General features: G+C 38.1%; 1 protein-coding gene across 1 annotated transcript; it reads left to right on the plus strand.

The window, feature by feature from the left end:
• The first annotated feature begins 545 nt into the window (after window positions 1-545).
• Window positions 546-5,863, plus strand: LOC137576729 (uncharacterized). Its single transcript, XM_068290029.1, has 2 exons — window positions 546-3,309; window positions 4,890-5,863. Exons 1-2 carry the CDS (start codon window positions 546-548, stop codon window positions 5,861-5,863), a joined length of 3,738 nt encoding a protein of 1,245 aa, XP_068146130.1.
• The last annotated feature ends 15,362 nt before the right edge of the window (window positions 5,864-21,225 follow it).

The raw sequence follows: 21,225 nt of genomic DNA on the forward strand, positions 1-21,225 counted from the left end.
ATATTAACCGTCAACCCGAAAATACTGGGTTATGGCAGCCCTGAAAATACCAGAGTATGGCAGCCCTGAAAAACACGAGCGGGACCGACCAAGAGTTTGGCGTCAGTCTGTGATGGCACCAGGGGAAGAAAGCGACAAACTTTTTTTAAAGCGTTAAAAGATTTATTAAAAGCGTTAGAAAGCCTTCTTCGTTTAAAATGTCAAATTACATCACACATGTTGTAAAATCGCGCTAAATAAACTAAATGCTATATAAACTGTTACTTAAGTTTGTTTTAATACAAACCAAACCCCGTGCGTCACATTTCTTTAAAAAAGTTTATTGAGGTTAAAAAGTTTCCACGTGCCCGAATTTCACCATATGTATCAAGTGCAAATACATAAAGACACACATACACATGTATATTAGAGCGTAACTACACATAAAGTGTTCAAAGCCATGCATGTGTAAAAAATCTTTAAGTAGTACATGCACAAATTGCAGGGGATAAATTCATAGCACAATATAATCGGAAACCAATAGACTAAAACAAATCCAAAGCATCATGAATAAAGATCAAGACATTTGTAGTGCCTGTAACAAGAGTCGCCTAAACAGTAGTACCCAACATTGGGTTCAATGCGACAATTGCCAGAAATGGTACCACTTTCAATGTGCTGGAGTCAATAGCTCAATTGCTGAGGCTGAATGGATTTGCAACAGCTGCCAACAAGCGTTGGACAACGTGGCATCGACAAGCACTGGTCGTGACCCGTCAACAGGATCGCCCAATATACCATATGCCAACAAAGCCACCGAACAGCAATGCCCCGAACCTCACGCGGCAAATGCGTCTTATCTCGGCAAAGTAAACTTAGTCAAGCAAACTCAATCGCCAAGCTCAAATTATTTGATGTTGGCAATGCTGGAGGAAAGGCGGGAAGCCGAGAAAAGATACATCGAGCAAAAATACAACTTGCTTGCACAGCAGCAAGGAACGCAGGTATCGTGTTTCCAATTAAATGGACCTACTGCTTCTCAGCTAGCCGCAAGGCAAGTTTTACCCGCAGATCTACCCATCTTTAACGGAAATCCAGAGGACTGGCCAATCTTTATTAGCATGTATGAGAACAGCTGCCGTATAGCGGGATTTTCAAACGCCGAGAACATGCTACGACTTCAGAAGAGCCTCAAAGGTAAAGCCTACGAACTAGTTCGTGATAAGCTACTGCTGCCAATACTGGTTCCTGATGTCATTAATACGCTCAAGACATTCTTTGGACGCCCGGAGCAAATACTCGATCGATTGATCGACAAAATAAGAAAAATAAACGTACACAAGGATAAATTAGAATCCATCGTTGATTTCGCAATGGCGGTGAGAAACGCATGTGCAACTATGGAAGCGTGCAATTTAACCTCACATTTAAATAACCCGATGCTTCTTCGAGAACTTATCGACAAACTACCAACCCAGCAAAAGTTAAACTGGGCTATGCATCCACGTAACGAATCCATCCCGGTTATAAAATCATTTAGCGATTGGTTGTACAAAATAGCTGAGGCCGCAGCCACTGTCATGCCTGGCCAAAACACTAAGGCCAATAATGTCAACACACACTCGCAAGCACATCAACAACCACAGGAAGGACCAAATAATCGAGAGAATGGGTGGCAACAAAACTGTAAGCCGAAGCTACAATGCGTGATGTGTGCTTCCACGGATCACCAGGTTGCTCTATGTCAAAGCTTCAAGCGACTGTCCGTTGACGATAGACAACGAATAATAAACGAAGCCAAGGTATGCTACAGGTGCCTCAAAAGTCACCGCCGTAAATGCTTCTCTAATCGTGACTGCGGAATTGATAATTGCAACTCAAAACATCACCCGCTTCTTCACAAAGGCACAGGCAGAACCGAAGTTGTTACTGCTCACCATAAAGACAATGTAGTGGAAGGACAATTTTTCCGCGTTGTACCCATCAAACTGTATGGAGCCAATGTAACTTTTAACACGTTCGCATTTTTAGATGAGGGCTCATCAGTCACTCTCATCGATGAAACCATTTTGGACAAGCTGAAGATCTCTTCAACGCCAGAGCCAATTTGCCTGCAATGGACCGGTGAAGAAACCAGAAACGAAGAGGACTCCGTTAAGACCCACCTACAAATCTCGGAAGCGGGAACTGACAAAAAGCTATGGCTCTACAACGTCCACTCAGTAAAGAAATTAGGATTGCCGAAACAAACCATCAATGTTGAAGAATTATCCAAGCAATATCCTTATTTGCGTGGCTTGCCGCTAAAGTCGTACCAAAACGGTACACCACTAATTTTAATCGGCAGCAACAATTGGAATCTAGCAATACCCCGCAAAATACGCGAGGGCAGACGAAACGAACCCATTGCTTCAAAGTGCACATTAGGATGGTGCATCCAAGGATCAACAAACTCAAGCAAACACGTAACAATGCATCATTGCGAGTGCAATTGGAGTGAAATAGATAAAGCCATAAAGGAAAGTTTCACAATGGAACCAATCGTATCTAGAGAAATGCAATCTAAAAACGACAAAAGGGCCAAAGGCATTCTCGAAGATACCTGCAAAATGATCAATGGTCGATACGAAGTCGGCCTACTCTGGAAAGACGACACAGTCATTTTACCCGAAAGCTATACCGCAGCGCTGAAACGCCTCGAATGCCTACGGGCCAAAATTAAAAGAATGCCAGAACTGTTTGATAAAATTCAATCACAAATTGACAATCTATTACAAAAAGGATATGCATTTGAGCTCAGACCAGAAGAAATATCCGATCGAAAGGAACGCGTCTGGTATCTCCCAATATTTATTGCTTTAAATCCGAATAAGCCAAACAAAATACGACTAGTTTGGGATGCCGCCGCCAAAAGTCATGGAAAATCACTGAACGATTTTATGCTTACTGGGCCTGATTATCTAAATCCATTGACTTCTGTCTTAATGGCTTTCAGAGTAGGACGGATTGCCGTGTGCGCAGATATAGCCGAGATGTTTCATCAAATAAACATTCAGGAAAGCGACATGCACGTCCAGCGGTTCTTATGGCTCAATAAAAACGAGAACACTCCAAGGATCTTCGTTATGCGCGCGATGACATTCGGAATTAATTGCGCCCCTTGTATTGCCCACTATGTACGCGATAAAAATGCAGAGAATTTCCAAATCAAAAATCCAGCGTACGAATCCATTACAAAGGCCCACTACGTGGACGACCTCATCGACAGTTTCAAAGATGAACTTGAAGCCATAACAGTTACATCATCAGTTAGAGACATACATGCCGATGGTGGATTCCAAATAAGAAATTGGTGCTCAAACTCTGCATCTGTTCTCCAAAATCTAGGAGAACAGCAAATAAATCAACACCCCAAAGAATTAGGGAACCCTGAAAAGGTCCTCGGTATATATTGGGACCCAAATAATGACGTTTTTAAGTTTATCTTCAGATTTTCGAGATTAAAACGAGACGTCCTAACCCACGAAATAGCGCCAACGAAACGTGAGGTCCTACAAGTACTGATGTCTATATTTGATCCCCTCGGTCTATTATCGTGTTACACCGTAGGCCTTAAAATGCTACTTCTAAAGGTCTGGCGCACAGGAATAGGATGGGACGAAGATTTACCCGAACAACTCCTCGAACAGTGGCGACAATGGAAAGGTGTCCTACTACACGCCAGCAATTTAGAATTTCCACGTCACTACTCTGCTCTGCTGTTAAACGAAAGCCAGGTAGACCTTCATACCTTCGTAGACGCAAGCGAACATGCCTACGCTGCAGTAACCTATCTTCGCATTAAGCAAGGTCAAAACATAAGTACAGTGTTGGTAGCAGCCAAATGTAAAGTAGCTCCACTCAAACCTGTATCTATACCTCGAATGGAACTTTTGGCAGCCGTCATGGGCGTAGGCCTAACAATGCGTATACTCAGCACTCGAGGCCTAAGAATCGATTCCTGCACATATTGGTCCGATTCTAAAACGGTCCTTAACTGGTTAACCATGGACCCAAGGAGACTCCAGTCATTCGTCATGCATAGAGTGGGCGAGATAATCGACAAAACCAACCCAAACCAATGGCGCTGGGTCAGCACAAAGGATAACGTTGCAGACTTAGCCACAAAATTTTTAAAGTACCAGATGCATCTCGTTGGATTAAAGGTCCCGATTTTCTAGGACTGTCTATCGACGAGTGGCCAGATCAAAGAGGAATATCTGAGAATGTCTCACAGGAAATCGAATTGCGTAAAAATGTATTCACCATAGTAAAGCTTAACCATTTCGATTTTGCAGTAGAATACTTTTCTGACTGGAAGCGTCTATATAGAGCAGTGGCCAACGTCATGCTGTACACCCGAAGGTTACGCGCTAAGTGTTCGGGAAAGCCTCTACCACAAACCCTAAGCCCCGAAAATATACACGCAGCAAAATCTCTTTTATGCAGACAGGCCCAATTAGCTACGTACTCAAATGAAATCAATTCGCTCAAAGACAAATCTGTAGTGGACAAGTCAAGCTCATTAATAGCTTTAAATGTTTACCTGGACTCAGAAGACATCATCCGCGTGAAGGGCAGGTCAGACAGCATAACTTCTGACGGTGACGCCATCGTAATCCCAAGACACAGCAGAATTGCCTTTTTAATCGCAAAGGATTATCACGAAAAATCTCACCATATATTTCATGAGAGTACTATTAACCTTATTAGAAGCGTATATTATATACCACGCCTAAGAGTCCTATATAAAATCGTCCGAAATGCATGCCAACACTGCAAAATATCCACAGCGAAGCCTCAAGTGCCACAAATGGCACCTATACCGATCGCCAGACTAGCTTGTTTTGAACGACCATTCACATATACAGGAGTCGACTATTTCGGCCCCATACTAGTCAACGTTGGAAGACACAACGAAAAGCGCTGGGGAGTCCTATTTACGTGCCTAACACTAAGGGCAGTTCATCTAGAGGTCGCCTACAAACTCGATGTGAGCTCATGTATAATGTGCCTAAAAAACTTCATGGCACTACGTGGCACACCGAGAGAAATCTTCTCCGTCAACGGAACCAATTTCAAAGCTACGGAAAAACTAGTTAAGGAGGAACTTGTGAAGATTGACTTCGATCAGATCGCCGTTCACTATGAAGCTATAAAATGGCGTTTTAACCCACCAGCCGCACCCCACATGGGAGGAGCGTGGGAACGTTTGGTCCGGACTGTAAAATCCGTCCTAAAGGCCATTTGCCCCTCTAGCAACTTTAATGACGAAACACTTCGAAGTGCCCTAATGGAAGCCGAATTTATAATTAATTCCAGGCCTCTAACGTTTGTTTCTTTAGATACAGGGGACGATGAAGCGCTTACACCCAACCACTTGCTTCTGGGATCAAAAGCGGGCTACAAACCAGTATCAGGAAATGTCGCCGACCTAAGGTTACGATGGCATCAAACGCAATCGTTTGCTGATCGCTTCTGGAAAAGATGGGTGAAGGAGTACACACCAACATTAACTCGACGCAGCAAATGGTTTACTAAGCGTCCACCAGTCGATATCGGAGATGTAGTTATTGTCGTGGACGATAATCTGCCGAGGAACCTGTGGCCAAAAGGCCGCATAACCGATGTCGTAACCGCCAAAGATGGCCAAGTTCGCAGAGCAACCATATGCACACCAAACGGCATCATGATACGCCCCGTTTCCAAAATTGCTGTTCTAGACGTCGGATTAAAGGAAAGTGAACATCCTGAGGTCGTTCACGGGGGGGGGAATGTTACCGCCGTCATTACAAATTTAAATATTAACCGTCAACCCGAAAATACTGGGTTATGGCAGCCCTGAAAATACCAGAGTATGGCAGGCCTGAAAAACACGAGCGGGACCGACCAAGAGTTTGGCGTCAGTCTGTGATGGCACCAGGGGAAGAAAGCGACAAACTTTTTTAAAGCGTTAAAAGATTTATTAAAAGCGTTAGAAAGCCTTCTTCGTTTAAAATGTCAAATTACATCACACATGTTGTAAAATCGCGCTAAATAAACTAAATGCTATATAAACTGTTACTTAAGTTTGTTTTAATACAAACCAAACCCCGTGCGTCACAATTAGAGAATTAAGAGCAGAGTAGAAAAACTTTACTGCACAATCTATATCGCAGAACTCAAATAAAAATGACCAATCAAAAGAGGAAATAAGGTTGTTAAGAAGATTGAAATTTGTTTTACGAAAACATCAGTAACGGAATTGTAATAAATAATAATAACGATCTTCAGACCTCACAAGGGGCTGTGTTTGAGATACAGAACTAATGGTGGGATCCGAGGCGAAAACAAGATCGTGAATTCAACTGATATAGCGGACATTCAAGTAGGCTATCAAGAAAAACATGTTGAGATGAAGGAATTAAGAAAGATAGATTGTCATCAACCAGCCAAGAAATATTAGGCCAGTTAAAATCACCTAAAACTATAAGAACATCACGATCTTTAAGACGACCAAAAATAGTTCGTAAAGCATCAGCATGGTGCACGTAGATCATGATATCAGAAGCTGGAGGAATATATGAACAAGAGATATATAGGCTAAAGTTAGAACATGTAACTTCGACGCAAATAAACTCAACACCTAAGGGGAGATCAATCGGCACCACACTTGAAGACAGATTCGAGTTTACAGCAATGAGTACTCCACCGCCACGACGACCAACACGATCAAGCCTATAAGAAATAAAATTATTAGAAAGAATTTCATTATCTAAAACAGAGGAGTTAAGCCAAGTTTCAGAGAAAGCTAATATGTCAGCCGAAAAGGTTTGGCTATCACAGAAAAGGTTCGAGAGCTTGGTAAGAAGTCCTCTTACATTTTGATAATGAATGCAAAGACTAGACGTTATTAGTTTTTTGAAGCAGAAGATAAAGTAGGAAGGTGGACAGGCAACGGACGAGAGCGCTTATTGGGCGCAAACTCGTGTACAACTAGGCCCTCTGGCCAAAAATTAGGGTCAACCATAGCTGAGAAGTACTCATTTGGTACTGTAATTTTAAAAGAGGAGATTTCATGAGGCCTAGAAAACTTAAACTTTTGAATTAAAACCTTAGCAGGGCAAATATTACCAATGTAAGCTGCCACAGACGACTCAGAAGTATCTGGAGCAAGCCTAGAAATAAATAATTGTTTGCGATGAGGCACTACAGTTAGTGGAGGCGGAGGAGCATTGGGATCCGCAAGTGATTGAGAGCCGGCATGATCCTGTGATTGATCAGAGTTCCCGTGAGGGATAGATTGAGGTACACCAGGGCTTGTAATGGGTACTTCAATCTGAAAAGAAGAGCATAAAGAGGGACAAGAAGATGGTGTAGGCGAAAGTAAAATCGGAGAGGAAGTAATAGAGAGAGCTGGCGACTGCTTACGAGGCAACTCAAGGGTACATTTCTTGTGCAATTTCTCAGAAGGTGGAACAAATTTGAATTGCGACAATAATTGAACGCTAGAGTCACACTCGTTTGACAGCTGTTTGGCCAGTTTGTTTAAAGAAAGAAACCTTAAACGAAGATCCCTATACATACGGCTAAAATCAAGCTGCTGGCTAGCACAAGATGGGCAAGTCCAGCGCATTAAGCCAAGCTCAGGCTTAGAAACAGACAAACCAGAAAATTTGTCGTAGTCGCGGCCATTGAGGCCAGCACATTTTAAGTGAATAAGATTATCGCAGAGCCAACAAGATATTGCTCTGTACTGATCATCAAAACGATCAGAATGTTTGCAATTAGGTAGACAACAAGCCATTGAAAAGCCGAAAGAAAGGCAAAAAAATTATATATATATAAGAATATATAGAAAAATTAAATTCACAGCACAAAGATAATTATTGATAAAATAATCAATAATTACAAATAAAACAAAGAGACAGCTAGAGTGCACAGCACAACAGAGAGTGCAAGAACAGTTATAAGCCGAGCTTTGAGAGGCGGCCTTACAAAAGTGATTACGCGGGAGAGAAGCTAAGCACAAGCACAAAGCAGAGAGAACAACAAAGCCACTAGCACTGATGGTATGATGGGGGCGATGAGGGGAGCAACTGCAGAAGCAATGACGAAAGAAAAAAAAAAAAAAATATGTAAATGCACCAAACACTAATCACGAAAAAGAAAAAAACTGTTTTAACTGATTAATTTGGCGAATTATGGAAATAAAACACAAGGGAGTCAAGCGAACAACACCAGCGGAAGTGTAAACAAACTAAGCACAATTAAAAATTGAGAAAAAACAATAAATATTAATAAAAACTCAGGAGCTATGCAAAAACACGACCGTCACGTCAGAGAGCAGAAAGCTTAATTGAGCTTCGTCATTTCCTATGATTGTATGCCATTCTTTCGCAAACAAGCCTTTTTTGATAAAACGTTCTTCCACATTGATGGCTAATAGGTAAGGAAAGAGTTATCAAAAAAGTTGCAAGGGTATACAAACTTTGACTCGGTCGAAGTTAGCCCCGGCCCTCTGGTTTTGATATACAATATTAATTTAATTTAAACAATTTAGGAATGATTGACCAGTTGTGACGAATTTGTAGTGGTTTTTTCCTTTTTTATTATAGTGTTTTCAGCGCTGACATTTTGTGAGGGGAGTTTGGCTGTAATGCCTTCCTAGTAACTGTCTCTAAGGTGTTTAAAATATATGACTAACTTGGAATTAAATAATATTTTATATTGAATAAATATTTTTTTGTGTTCATTGAGTTTTCTTTTGTAACCCAAATCAAATTTAGGGCATGGTAATAAAATTAAAAAGCCATAATGGCTTCTAAGCAACTCTTATTACTTATAGTTATAACATCTCACAAATCTTTCTGATAAAATGTTTAAGTGTTTCTAAAATAAAAGTAAATGAATAATGATGTTTGCTTTTTTGTTTTTGTAGAATTACTAGAATAAAATATCTGAGTCCAAGGCGACACCTGCACTAAAGGAAGCCTTTTTAAGACGCAAGAAAACAGAATTACTGCCGGAGTTAAACAACGCTTGTGAAAGTGAGGAATTGTCGCTACCACTTAATCTTGTGTCCAATGAAAACAGCGCTAAGATGACGTAAAATGCCAAATCAGAAAATCCCAATCACTGTAAAAGAAATACTTAAACGCACATTTTTTCTTTATGAGGTCTAATACAATTACAAATGGTATAGGTATATTTATATGAATTGCAGCTAAACATACTGCATAAAATACTATTAATTTGAATTTTTAGAAACTTACATATTATTTTTAAAAACTAATACCAAAATAATATTTAGTGTATAAAAGAGTATTCACTAGTTATTCTCATCCCAGATGTATGTTTATCAGCTTAAGCAAGGACATTAATACTTAAAGCTTTTCACAAATAGACAGAATATTAAAGTTTATTACAATTTTGCTTCAGTATTTAAAATTTGAATGTCAAACATAGCATCAAATATATTTATCTATATATAAGTTATCTATGCATTAAAAATTTCAATACTTTTTTATCAGTTATAAATAATACCATTATATAATAAATCAATACAATAGTATTTAAAATATCTAAATGTAAAAAAAATCTCTTGCCTATATATGAAATTCATGTGATAATAAAATAATCTCCACAACAACTCAAACAGTTTGACTATTTTAATAAAAGTAATGTTCACACCTTGCATACTTAATTTTCAAACAAATATGAAAAAATGAACTTTAATGTACAAGTAAGAACATTTAAATATCATAACTAAATGCTGTTTTCAAACCAACTTAAATACTTTAAATATATTAAGAAGTTTAAGTTAGGCCTAAAAAAAAAATTTATTTTTCGAATTTAATACTCTCTTTTGACAATTACAATAAATTTGTTATCGAAGTAGTTATGTGATTATGTGAATTGTAGGGGGGCATATGTCCTTTTCAACCTTTTATATAGCCGCGATGCATGTATTGACAATTACAACAAGTACGAACAATTTAAAAAAAAATTGGCAACTTTAAAAATACACAAAAAATTGGCGTTTTTTTTTTTTACTTTGGTGGAATATAACAAACAAGCATCAATAAGTATCAACGCAGGACTACATACACTGCATGGATTAAATATTTACCTTTTAGTTTTACAGTGGCGGCCACGAATATATGACTTTTTATACCCTTGCAGAGGGTATTATAAAATGGGTCAGATGTTTGTAACGCACAGAAGGACACGTTTCCGACCCCATAAAGTATATATATTCTTGAATAGCATGAGAAGTTAAGTCGATATAGCCATGTCGGTCTGTCCGTCTGTTCGTCCGTGCGTATGCGTTTTACTCAGCCATCTTAAGAGCCATCGGGCTGAAATTTTTGTGTGCTTTTTATTGTCTGAAGCAGATCAAGTATGAAAATTGTCAGGATCGAACCACTATATCTTAAAACTCTAGAACAAACATTTTCAAAAAAATTTCATAAAAATTTGAGTATCCCCATGAAATTTGCTAATGTGATAATATTGGGTATCAAAAAATGAGATCCCAAAATTTCAATCGGATAAATAGAACACAAGTTACAGTCAATATAAATCGGTTCAATCGCTGCCGGCAGCGCTGCTTGCTGCCTACTACGTCATCATCAAATCAACAGAGCACATGCATACACGCACAGACGCAACGCTACAAGAACTGTATGTGTATGCGTGCGTTGCTTTGCTCAGGGAATGAGGGAATAAGAGAAGAACAAATTGTAGTATAAAGAGTAAAATTGTTTTCTTTGTATATTGATGAATTGAGTTGCAGAAAACAAATTTTGAACATGTAAAATTATTATTGTCAAGGACTGCAAGGGTATATAAACTTCGATTTGGTACAACAAGTTCCCGAGGTGGATGTGCAAAAACTTCGTTATTGCGATGCAGACACGTGATAGTCTGCCTTCTTTGGACAGCGTCAGGTTAAGTTGCTGGAAGAAGGAGATCGCAGAAATAACGAGAGAGTAACAACCCCAGAAGAGCACCAAATGTGCGAAAATATCCAACTCTTAAAAAGAAGTCCCTGGTGGATATAGAGTGGTACAACTGTGGGCAGCGAGGTCACTATAAAAGGGACTGCCCAAAGTTTTAAGAAAAGTCAAAGGTAAATCGGCAATCACAACATCGATCGTACACAGTTCTAGCTGCGGCACAGGCAAGAAATCTAGATGCTTTGAGGTGGTGTTGCACATGAAGAAGATGTTGTATTGGCCGACAACCACGACAACATAAAGGCAGTTGGCAGAGGTGATATGCTTGTACAGACCGGTTTTTGTGACCACTTACCAGGGTTGGAGACGAATTTAATGTCGGTTAATCGAGCAGTCGATAGGCGATGCACTGTGATTTTGGACAAAGAATATGCGACGGTTCGCCAAAACGGCGAGATAGTACTAACTGCAGAAAGAAAAGGAAAGCTCTTCGAGTTTAAGGAGACAGGCAATCGATGCTTTGCAGTGAGACAGATAAGTGCAGAAGGTTGACACTACAGGTATGGTCATTTAAATTATTCAAGTTTAATGAATATTGTTAAACGCAGGATCGTCAGTGGCATGGAAAATGTGGATTTCTCAGAGAAGATGCCATGTGTGACTTGCATGAAAAGCAAGATTCATACTCAACCTTTTCTGTCGGCGTCTGACCATAAAGCTCAGCATCTTTTGGAATACATACATACCAATGTATGTGAGCCTTTTCCGAAATGTTCTCTTGGCGGCTCTTCAAATTTTTTGACATTAATAGACGACATGCCGAGACGAATATTTACTTATTGTCTAAAATGAAAGGACGAAGTATTTGTGAAATTCGTCGAATTCAAGGAGATGGCTGAACGAAAAACTGGTAAAAAATTGAAGACAATAAGAAATGACAACTGCCGAGAATTCATCAACAGGCGTTTTGATGCGTATTCCATATATCCCTCAACAGAAAGGAGTGGCTGAACGAGCAAACCGCTTATCGAGATGGCAAGATGTTTTCTTTTACACGCGGATATGGAGGAGTTTTTCTGGGCAGAGACAATAATGACAGCGTGTTACATTCGAAACAGATCACCAACAGTTAGTTAGTATGACGCCTTATGAGGCATGAACAGGAAGGAAACCCAATGTGCCGGTATGTGTATGACGTCCTACGAAAATGTATAATCGTGTAAACAAGTTGCATGTAAAGGAACTGGATTTGCCACAGACATTCGAAGAAGCGATGAAAGGTACGCAATCTTTATTCTGGAAGTCTGATATGGATAAAGAATATGAGGTTCTGTTGGCAAATAAGACATGGACACTGGTAGATTAACCCAAAAAGCGATTGGTTCAAAAAGGGTGTATGCTATCAAGCGGAATGGCGATGGAAGCGTGGAGCGGTATAAGTCTCGGCTGGTGGCTAAAGAGGTGCTCACAGACATACGGCGTCGATTATTTATTTATTTACGTCAACTAACACAGCAAACGATGAAAAATCTTAAGGTAAAGACGGATAGTGATTAAATGAAGAAGGTAGCTTAGCTTTATACACACCTAAGCACCCCCGACCCGGTGGAGGTGTTTTATTTGCACAAGGTGCCAGCTATGCCCCGATCTACAGCCAATGTGGTCAGTGATGAGTTGCAGCCAATCCAAGTCCAGAATATTTTCATTGGTTTCGCTGTAGATGATTAAAAAGTATAGCGCGAAGAGGATTGACATAAAGATGAGAAGAAATTAGGTGAGAAAGGTTGTTAAAAGATAAGCAAAGAACACGAAAAGGTTCGTGAAGAGAGTAGTTAGTCAGACATCTACTAAGTTGAATAGGAAAAAAGTTTCTGGTCCGACGTGAGGGAACACAAAAATATAGCGTATCTAGTAAATTGGTAGAAATGACTTCGCCGTTGACTAGTTTATGGAGAAAAAGAATGCCAAAAACAAGCCTACGGTTATAAAGTGAAGGAAGATTAATAAGAAGTCTGTGAGAATAAGAAGGTAGGTATTCTATGGCGATATAGTAGGGCGAACAAACGAAGTGTATAAAACCTTAGTTACATAGGGATCATCAAATTCTTTGGCCCAACGTTTAATCAAGACTAGAAGGCTGCATGCTCTATTGACAATTGGAGAAATATGAACATCAAATAAAAGTTTTCGGTCAAACATAACGGCTAAGTCTTTGAATGATGGTACACAATATAACAGAACAGACTTTTTAAAGAGCTAGGAACGGAGACAAACGACTGACAGTCAAAAAAGAACACTTAGAGGCATTAAGGTGTAATTTATTATTATTATATGACTGCCTTGCGGTACACCTGACGTAACTCGAACAGTTTTAGATATCGAGGAACGAAAAGACACCTTTTGGGTTCTGCCTTTACCAAGGCAATAGTTTTGGGAAAAACTATTAAGTTTCGCGAGAAGCATAGAATGATCAACCGTATCGAAAGCCTTACTAAAGTCAGTATAAGTAACATCAGTTTAACACTTTTTACGGAAGCCATGGTGTACAAGGGTAGTCAATTCTAAAAGGTTGGTAAGCGACGAACGACCTTTCATGAAGCCATGCTGACAAGGAGAAATAGTGGATCTGGATAGGTGTTAAAGGGAAGACGTAATAATTTTCTCAAACAGTTTAGCTATTGCTATTGAAACATCCGATTTGCCACCCTTTTTTAAAAGTGGAATAATAAAAGACTAAAAGATAAAGGCTTAGATGGGGAAATCGAACACATTTTAAGGATGCAACTAGGTATATTATTAGGCCCGGAAACGAAGGAAGACGTTATAGATGACAAGCTAGAAATAATACAGTCTTCAGTAATACTAGGAAAAAACATACAATTTAAATGCAGGATTGAAAAGGGATAGAGTGTAGGATCCGAAACAGTAGTAGAATAAGTCGACTGAAAGAATTTAGCAAACAGATCTGCAATATCTGAATCATTATTAGCAGTCTGGTGATTAAGTCTGAAGGTGGAAGATAGTACATTAGGGCGTCTATTGGAATTGACAAAATTGTAAAATCTTCTGGGGTTCTTATAAAATTTAACCTTACAGCGAACGAGATAATTGTTGTATCAACAATAATTTGCATAGTCAAGTCGCAAACCAGTTTTTTTTAAGATTAGACAGCCTACGTGTGAACCAGACTGGCGCGCTGGAGACGGTAGAGACATTCACATAAGGAACGCATTTATCAATTAGAGAATTAAGAGCAGAGTAGAAAAACTTCACTGCACAATCTATATCGCAGAACTCAAATAAAAATGACCAATCAAAAGAGAAAATAAGGCTGTTAAGAAGATTGAAATTTGTTATACAAAAACATCTACCACGAGAATTTGAGATGCTATTAAATGAATTAGTAACGGAATTGTAAGAAATAGTAACTTCAATGGTATGGTGATAAGGATCTTCAGGTTTCACCAGTGGCTGTGTTTGTGATACAGCACTAACAGTGGGATCAGAGACAAAAACAAGATCAAGGATTCTTTTAGAAGAGTTAAGGAAAGAATTCAACTGATATAGTGCACATTCAATTAGGCTATCAAGAAAAACATGTTGAGATGAAGGATAGATCATCAACAAGCCAAGAAATATTAGGCAAGTTAAAATCACCTAAAACTATAAGAACATCACGATCTTTAAGACGACCAAAAATAGTTCGTAAAGCATCAGCATGGTGCACGTAGATCATGATATCAGAAGCTGGAGGAATATATGAACAAGAGATATATAGGCTAAAGTTAGAACATGTAACTTCGACGCAAATAAACTCAACACCTAAGGGCAGATCAATCGGCACAACAGTTGAACACAGATTTGAGTTGACAGCAATGAGCACTCCACCGCCACGATCAATAAATAAAGTTATTAGAAAGAATTTCATTATCCAAAACAGAGGAGTTGAGCCAAGTTTCAAAAAAAGCTAATATGTCAGCCGAAAAGATTTGGCTATCACAGAACAGTTTCGAGAGCTTGGTAAGAAGTCCTCTTACATTTTGATAATGAATGGAAAGACTTGAAATTATTAGTTTTTGGATCAGAAGATGAATTAGGAAAGTGGACAGGCAGCGGACGGGAGCGCTTATTGGGCACAAACTCGTGTACAACTTGGCCCTCTGGCCAGAAATTGGGGTTTACCATGGCTGAGAAATACTCATTTAGTATTGTAATTTTAAAAGAGAAAATTTCACGAGGTCTAGAAAACTTAAACTTTTGAATTAAAACCTTAGCAGGGCAAATATTACCAATGTCAGCTGCCACAGACGATTCAGAAGTGTTCAAGTGATTGAGAGCTAGTAATTGATCAGAGTTCCCGTGAGGGATAGATTGAGGTACACCAGGACTAGAGTTGGGTACTTCAATCTGAAAAGAAGAGCATAAAGAGGGACAAGAAGATGGTGTAGGCGAAAGTAAAATGGGAGAAGATGCAATAGAGAGTGCTGGCTGCTTATGAGGCAACTCTAGGCTACATTTCTTGGGCAACTTCTCAGAATGTGGAACAAATTTGAATTGCGAAAATAAATGTACGCTAGAGTCAAACTCGTTAGACAGCTGGTTGGCCTTTTTGATTAAAGAAAGAAACTTTAAACGAAGATCCCTGTACATACGGCTAAAATCAAGCTGCTGGCTGGAACAAGATGGGCAAGTCCAGCGCATTTATCTAAGCTCAGGCTTAGACACAGAAAAAACCAGAAAATTTGTCATAGTAGCGACCGTTAAGGCAAGCACACTTTAAGTGAATAAGATTATCGCAGAGCCAACAAGATATTGCTCTATACTGATCATCAAAACGATCAGAATGCTTGCAAGTGGATAGATAACAAGCCATTGAAAAGCCAAAAGAAGCAAAAGGCAAAAGTAAATAAAAATAAATAGAAAATTTAAAAACACAGCACAAACAAAATTTTCTTTATAAAATCAATAAATACAAATAAAACAAAGAGACCGCTAGAGTGCACAGAGGGATCCGGCGATGCAAAAGTAACTAAGCGGAAGAGAAGCTGAGCACAACCACAAAGAAGAGAGAACAAAAATAAAAAATAAAAAAATAACACTGGCACTGATGGTATGATCGGGGAGATGAGGGGAGAAAAACAAAAAACCAGAGGGCCGTTTGTATACCCTTGAAACTTTTTTGGTAACTCTTTCCTTACTTATTAGCCATCAATGTGGAAGAACGTTTTATCTAAAAAGGCTTATGTTTGCAAAAAAATGGCCTACAATCATAGGAAATAACTAAGATATTGATCATAGTCACTGTTTTCCACCGATCGTTCCTATGGGAGCTATATGATATAGTCACCCGATCTTTATCAAATTCGACACAGTCATTAACAGATATATTAAATTAAGAAATGTTTAATTTGAAAGCAATCGCGCTAAAAGTAACGAAGATATTTACTAAAATCACTGTTTTCGACCCATCGTTCCTATGGGAGCTATATGATATAGTAGCCCGATCTTGATCAAATTTGGCACAGTAGCTTATAGGCATAATAAACTTTATATTCCCGACAATAGAACAGAAAATAACGAAGTTATTGAGAAAAGTCACTGCTGTCCAGGAGGAGTTTGCGTTGATCTAGACGGACGGACATGGCTATTTGATCTCGTCTCGTCGTGCTGATCTAGAGTATATATACTTTGTATGGTCGGAGATGCTTCGTTCTATGCGTTGCACACTTTTGACCCAAATTAAAACCCTTTTTGCAAGGGTATAAAAATATCTTGATTTATAAAAAAAAAGTTTTTTTTTTCCAATTGAGTATACCCCACAAACCAAAGAAATTAAAGTATCAATTAAATAAAGCAGCCCTGAAAGTTTTCTCAAGCCCTAAAAGTTTGCTTTTGATTCTCTGCGCACGTGGCTTGAAGAAAGTAAAATTTAGTCGTCTTCCGTTTTGCTTTGTATCATCAAAAGTAGTCCAGTATATAAAAGTTACAATGGAAAATGAGGCTCCAGGTTTGTTTTACTCGATCCTCTATGTCCTTTATTGCATGTGTTTTTAGCTGTGTTGTTTTTAGCGTGTTTAACCTAAAATAATTTTTGCTTCGTGAAGTAAAATTTAGTGGATTGTCGTGGATTGTTGTAACTATTAATCAAATCATGTTTGTCAATGTACCAAACACTTTATGCCCAAATCCAACCGGTTTTGTATAATCACGAATTTCCCTAGGCGTCTTTGAGTTCGGGCATGCAGAACTGACTGACGTGTGGCTACACAACAAGCGCAAAGCATCGTCAGTGTTTGACTTCATAATGAAAAGTTTAATTGATTACTTTTGAAAAAATAAGAAGAAATAAAAAAAAAAATCGCATAATTTCGCAGCCTACGCAAATAAATGCTTTGCAAAATGCAATAACATGGCAGATCAACTCAAAACGGATCTAAAACATAAAAATTGGATCCCTTCAAAAGTGTTTATTATAGTTGCCAATAATGAGCTAAAAACAACACCAAAAAGAGTAAGACGTCCACTCGTTTCTTATTCTGACGGAAATGAACGGTTAAAAAGGAAATATGCGGGTGAGCTGTCTGAGAAGGAAAACCACAACACATCTTTACTTGTTCAAGCGGCTTCAGTATCAGCAAAAAAAGGCAAATGCAACGATTTATCGTTTGTTTTAAAGGAAGCATAAAAAGGCAAAGCAACTCAAATAATAAATAAGTATTTATCCAAGGATCCTATTCCGTTAAGTCCTGATGAAGCTTTGGCGTTTTTACTTGAAAATGGATTAACCAAGCACACCCATAAACATCAGGCTGCAGAATAAAAGTCGTAATTACGACATTTACCCGATCTATAAGCACGTTATTGAAGCAAAGGAAAAATGTAGACATGAAAACATTTCCATTTCTGAAACTATTGCAGTCGTTCCATTACAGGATATTTTAGATCATACAGTAAAACGAATAATGCCACTGCAAAATGAAGTCATGGAAATGTTTAATTCAAACACGGAATTAGAGTTGATTTCAACCTATGGTTTTGACGGTTCTACAGGGAAAAGTACGTATGAGCAGAATTTTCAAAGTACTGAATCGGATAACGTAGACCAAGGCCTGTTTGTCACAACACTTATTCCGTTAAAGCTGGTAAACAATTTAAATCAGTTTCTTTGGATTAACCGCACGCCACAATCTATCAGGTTTTGCAGACATGTTAAAATTCAGTTTAAAATTGACTTAGACAACCCAATTCAAAACTTAGTGCCATGTTTTTTTCGTAATTTTACTGTTGATGGTAAGGTATTACACACATTAACAGGGTATAAATCGACACAATCCTGTCCAAAATGCGGAGCAACTTTTAATTCTAAGCCAGAATCTCTTCAATATGGTGTAAGTCTCTTGCATGCATGGATTCATTTTTTAGAGTTCGTACTTAATTCATCGTACAGGATTGAGCTAAAAAAAATGACAAATTAAAGGCTCCTATGACAAAAATTTACTGCTCATACGGAAACGGGAAATTCAAAGCAGATTTTGGTTAAAACCAGGATTACACGTAAACAAACCAAAAGAAAATGGAAGTGGCAATTGCAACGACGGTAACACAGAAAGAAGAGCCTTTGCAGATACCAAAGTACTATCGTCAATATTAAATTTAGATGCCGATCTTTTTTATAAACTCCACGCTATTTTGATCGCTATTTCCAGCGAGTTTTCGATTAATATTGATTAGTTTGAAGTTTATCGCATCGGAGACAAGGAACAAGCTAAATAGGCAGGACAGAAAAATAGTAGGCTAAATGTGAAACACCAAAAATCAAACTGCACCGGACCTTTTTTTCTAAAAGTTCATGTATTGAATAGCAAAACCCTATTCGGGTTTTTTAAAGTTAACTTTTTTTTTTTTTATAGCGAGTTGAAATTTTTCATTTTGGTTTATTTTTTAGTTTGTCATATGAGCTAAACATGACTTATATATCGATTTCTTCTTCATGCCTACGACCTAAATCATCCCCATTTATTGTATAAATATTGTTAATGGTTAAATAAATTCATTTTATGAATGTTATATGTATAACCCGAAATTACTTTTTCAGCTACAGTTTTAGAAAAACTCACAATTAAGCCCTTTTTAGAGTAGTTTTAGTTTTTTAATTTATAACTATTTTTTGATAAAACAATATCAAGATTAATTAAAAACAACAAATATATTTTGAAATATGGACAATTAGAAACGAGTTATTTTTTGTTGTGGTTCATTTCCTTTATCAAGATCACACATTTTGCGGTCAAGGCCAGAGACGATCACTTACGAGATATCACATTCAAAAAGTAGTTAGAACAAATCTCTTTGGACCTAAATAAATGAATTTAAGAAAAATTTTTAAAAATTTTACTTTTTACATTGCTTTTGCAAAAACAAATCCTTCCACTTTAAATGTCCCACACTGTACTTTGTGGAAAAAAAAAAGGTTAGCGATTTCGATTAGCGATTCATTAATCTCAAGCTTATGCCTGGCCGAAAGAAAAAATGGAAATAAAAAGAAACCTATTCCTGCAGATGTACTGGCACTATTGGAAGTACCAGCTCTAAGCATCAGTGAGCGACAAAACCTGAATGACGAATCTGAATTAGATGAAATAGATTTGGATGGATCTCGTTTATAGACGTAGTCGTACAACGCTCAGTACGAACAAGTGGCCCATATGACACCAGGCCCGGGCCTGTTACGAATGACCCTATGTAAAGTTAATGTTACAACCTCTACCCACTCCGACCTAAGGGCATAGGCGTATTACATATATAAATTAAACTAAAGAAATAGAAAATATTAAATGTAATGAGATAATAGGTTACATATAAAAAGCAAACAGGATAGGTCAAAATAAAGATGATTACAACTAATTTCGAGCGAGGAAGGACAAGATCGCAGTTTTTATACCCGGAAGCGATGTTTCGGAACCGATAACGTGCCAAAGTCTGTTGTAGTCACTACATAGTATACGAAAAGGTTCATGCAGAGAAAAGTTAGTTGTACAAGTGGGAAGTATAAGCGGTGTGTAATTGCGGGTCCTTCTAGATGGAACAGAAATGTTAATTTGGCTCAACAGCTCAGAAGAGTCAATCTCACCATTCAAAAGTTTGTAAAGAAAAGTTACACCAAGCATTGTTCTACGATTAGTTAAAGAAGGAAGGTTAATTAACTGAAGTCGACTAGAATAAGATGGAAGTTGTACAGTTGGATCCCAGCGCAAATCACGAAAGGCAAAGAGTAAAAACTGTTTTTGTACAGATTCTAATTTGTTTTGATAAAACTCATATTGAGGAGACCAAACAATAGATCCATATTCTAATATGGGACGGACTAAAGAAGTAAAAAGTATTTTGGTAGTATATGGATCCTTGAACTCCTTCGACCAGCGCTTTATAAAGCCAAGAACACTTTTAGCCCTACTAACAGTAGTCGATATATGCTGATTAAAACTAAGTTTGTGGTCGATTAAGATCCCTAAATCTTTTACAACCAAGGAAGTATTATTAATTTTTTCTAAAGGGAAATTATTTAAAAAGTAACTCGTTAATTGGGGAGAACCTCGATAAAAAGACATAACTTTGCACTTAGAACAGTTTAGAGATAACAAGTTAGTCCTACACCACCCCTGAAAAGCATTCAGGTCAGCTTGCAAGGTATGACATGAGAGAGAGTCTACGATGCGATTAGCGATTTTTACATCATCGGCATACATAAGAACTCTGGAATTTAAAAGAACGGTGGGGAGATCATTAAAAAAAATGGTAAATAACAATGGGCCAAGGTGACTGCCCTGTGGGACTCCTGATTCAACACAAATGATCTTAGAAAGAGAGGACCTAAAAAGAACCCTCTGCCTCCTATTGCTTAGATATTGTGAAATCCAAGCAAGCAGAGCATCCGGAAAGCCAACTAAATTCAGCTTATGTAATAGTAAGGCATGGTTTACCGAATCGAAAGCCTTACTGAAATCCGTATATATAACATCAGTTTGCTTTTGTTTCTTAAAACCTTGGATTACAAAAGATGTAAACTGTAAAAGGTTAGTTGTGGTAGACCTATTCTTGACAAACCCATGCTGGTATGGCGAAAAAATAGATTTACATAAATGCTGTATTTGAGACGTCATAATTTTCTCAAACAGTTTAGGTATCGCTGACAATTTAGAAATTCCTCTGTAATTAGTGACGTCAGATTTATTGCCACATTTGTGAAGAGGTAAAATAAACGAATCCT

The sequence above is a fragment of the Drosophila tropicalis genome, unplaced genomic scaffold (genome assembly GCF_018151085.1).
Source record: "Drosophila tropicalis isolate 14030-0801.00 unplaced genomic scaffold, ASM1815108v1 contig_1002, whole genome shotgun sequence".
In the NCBI taxonomy this organism is placed as follows: domain Eukaryota; kingdom Metazoa; phylum Arthropoda; class Insecta; order Diptera; family Drosophilidae; genus Drosophila; species Drosophila tropicalis.

Bases quoted from the DNA above. Each gene is read 5' to 3' on its own strand.
- LOC137576729 (XM_068290029.1), top strand. From the start codon at position 546: ATGAATAAAGATCAAGACATTTGTAGTGCCTGTAACAAGAGTCGCCTA. The intron at 3,310-4,889 runs GTGGATTCCAAA...TCACATATACAG, and splicing joins TAGAGACATACATGCCGATG to GAGTCGACTATTTCGGCCCC.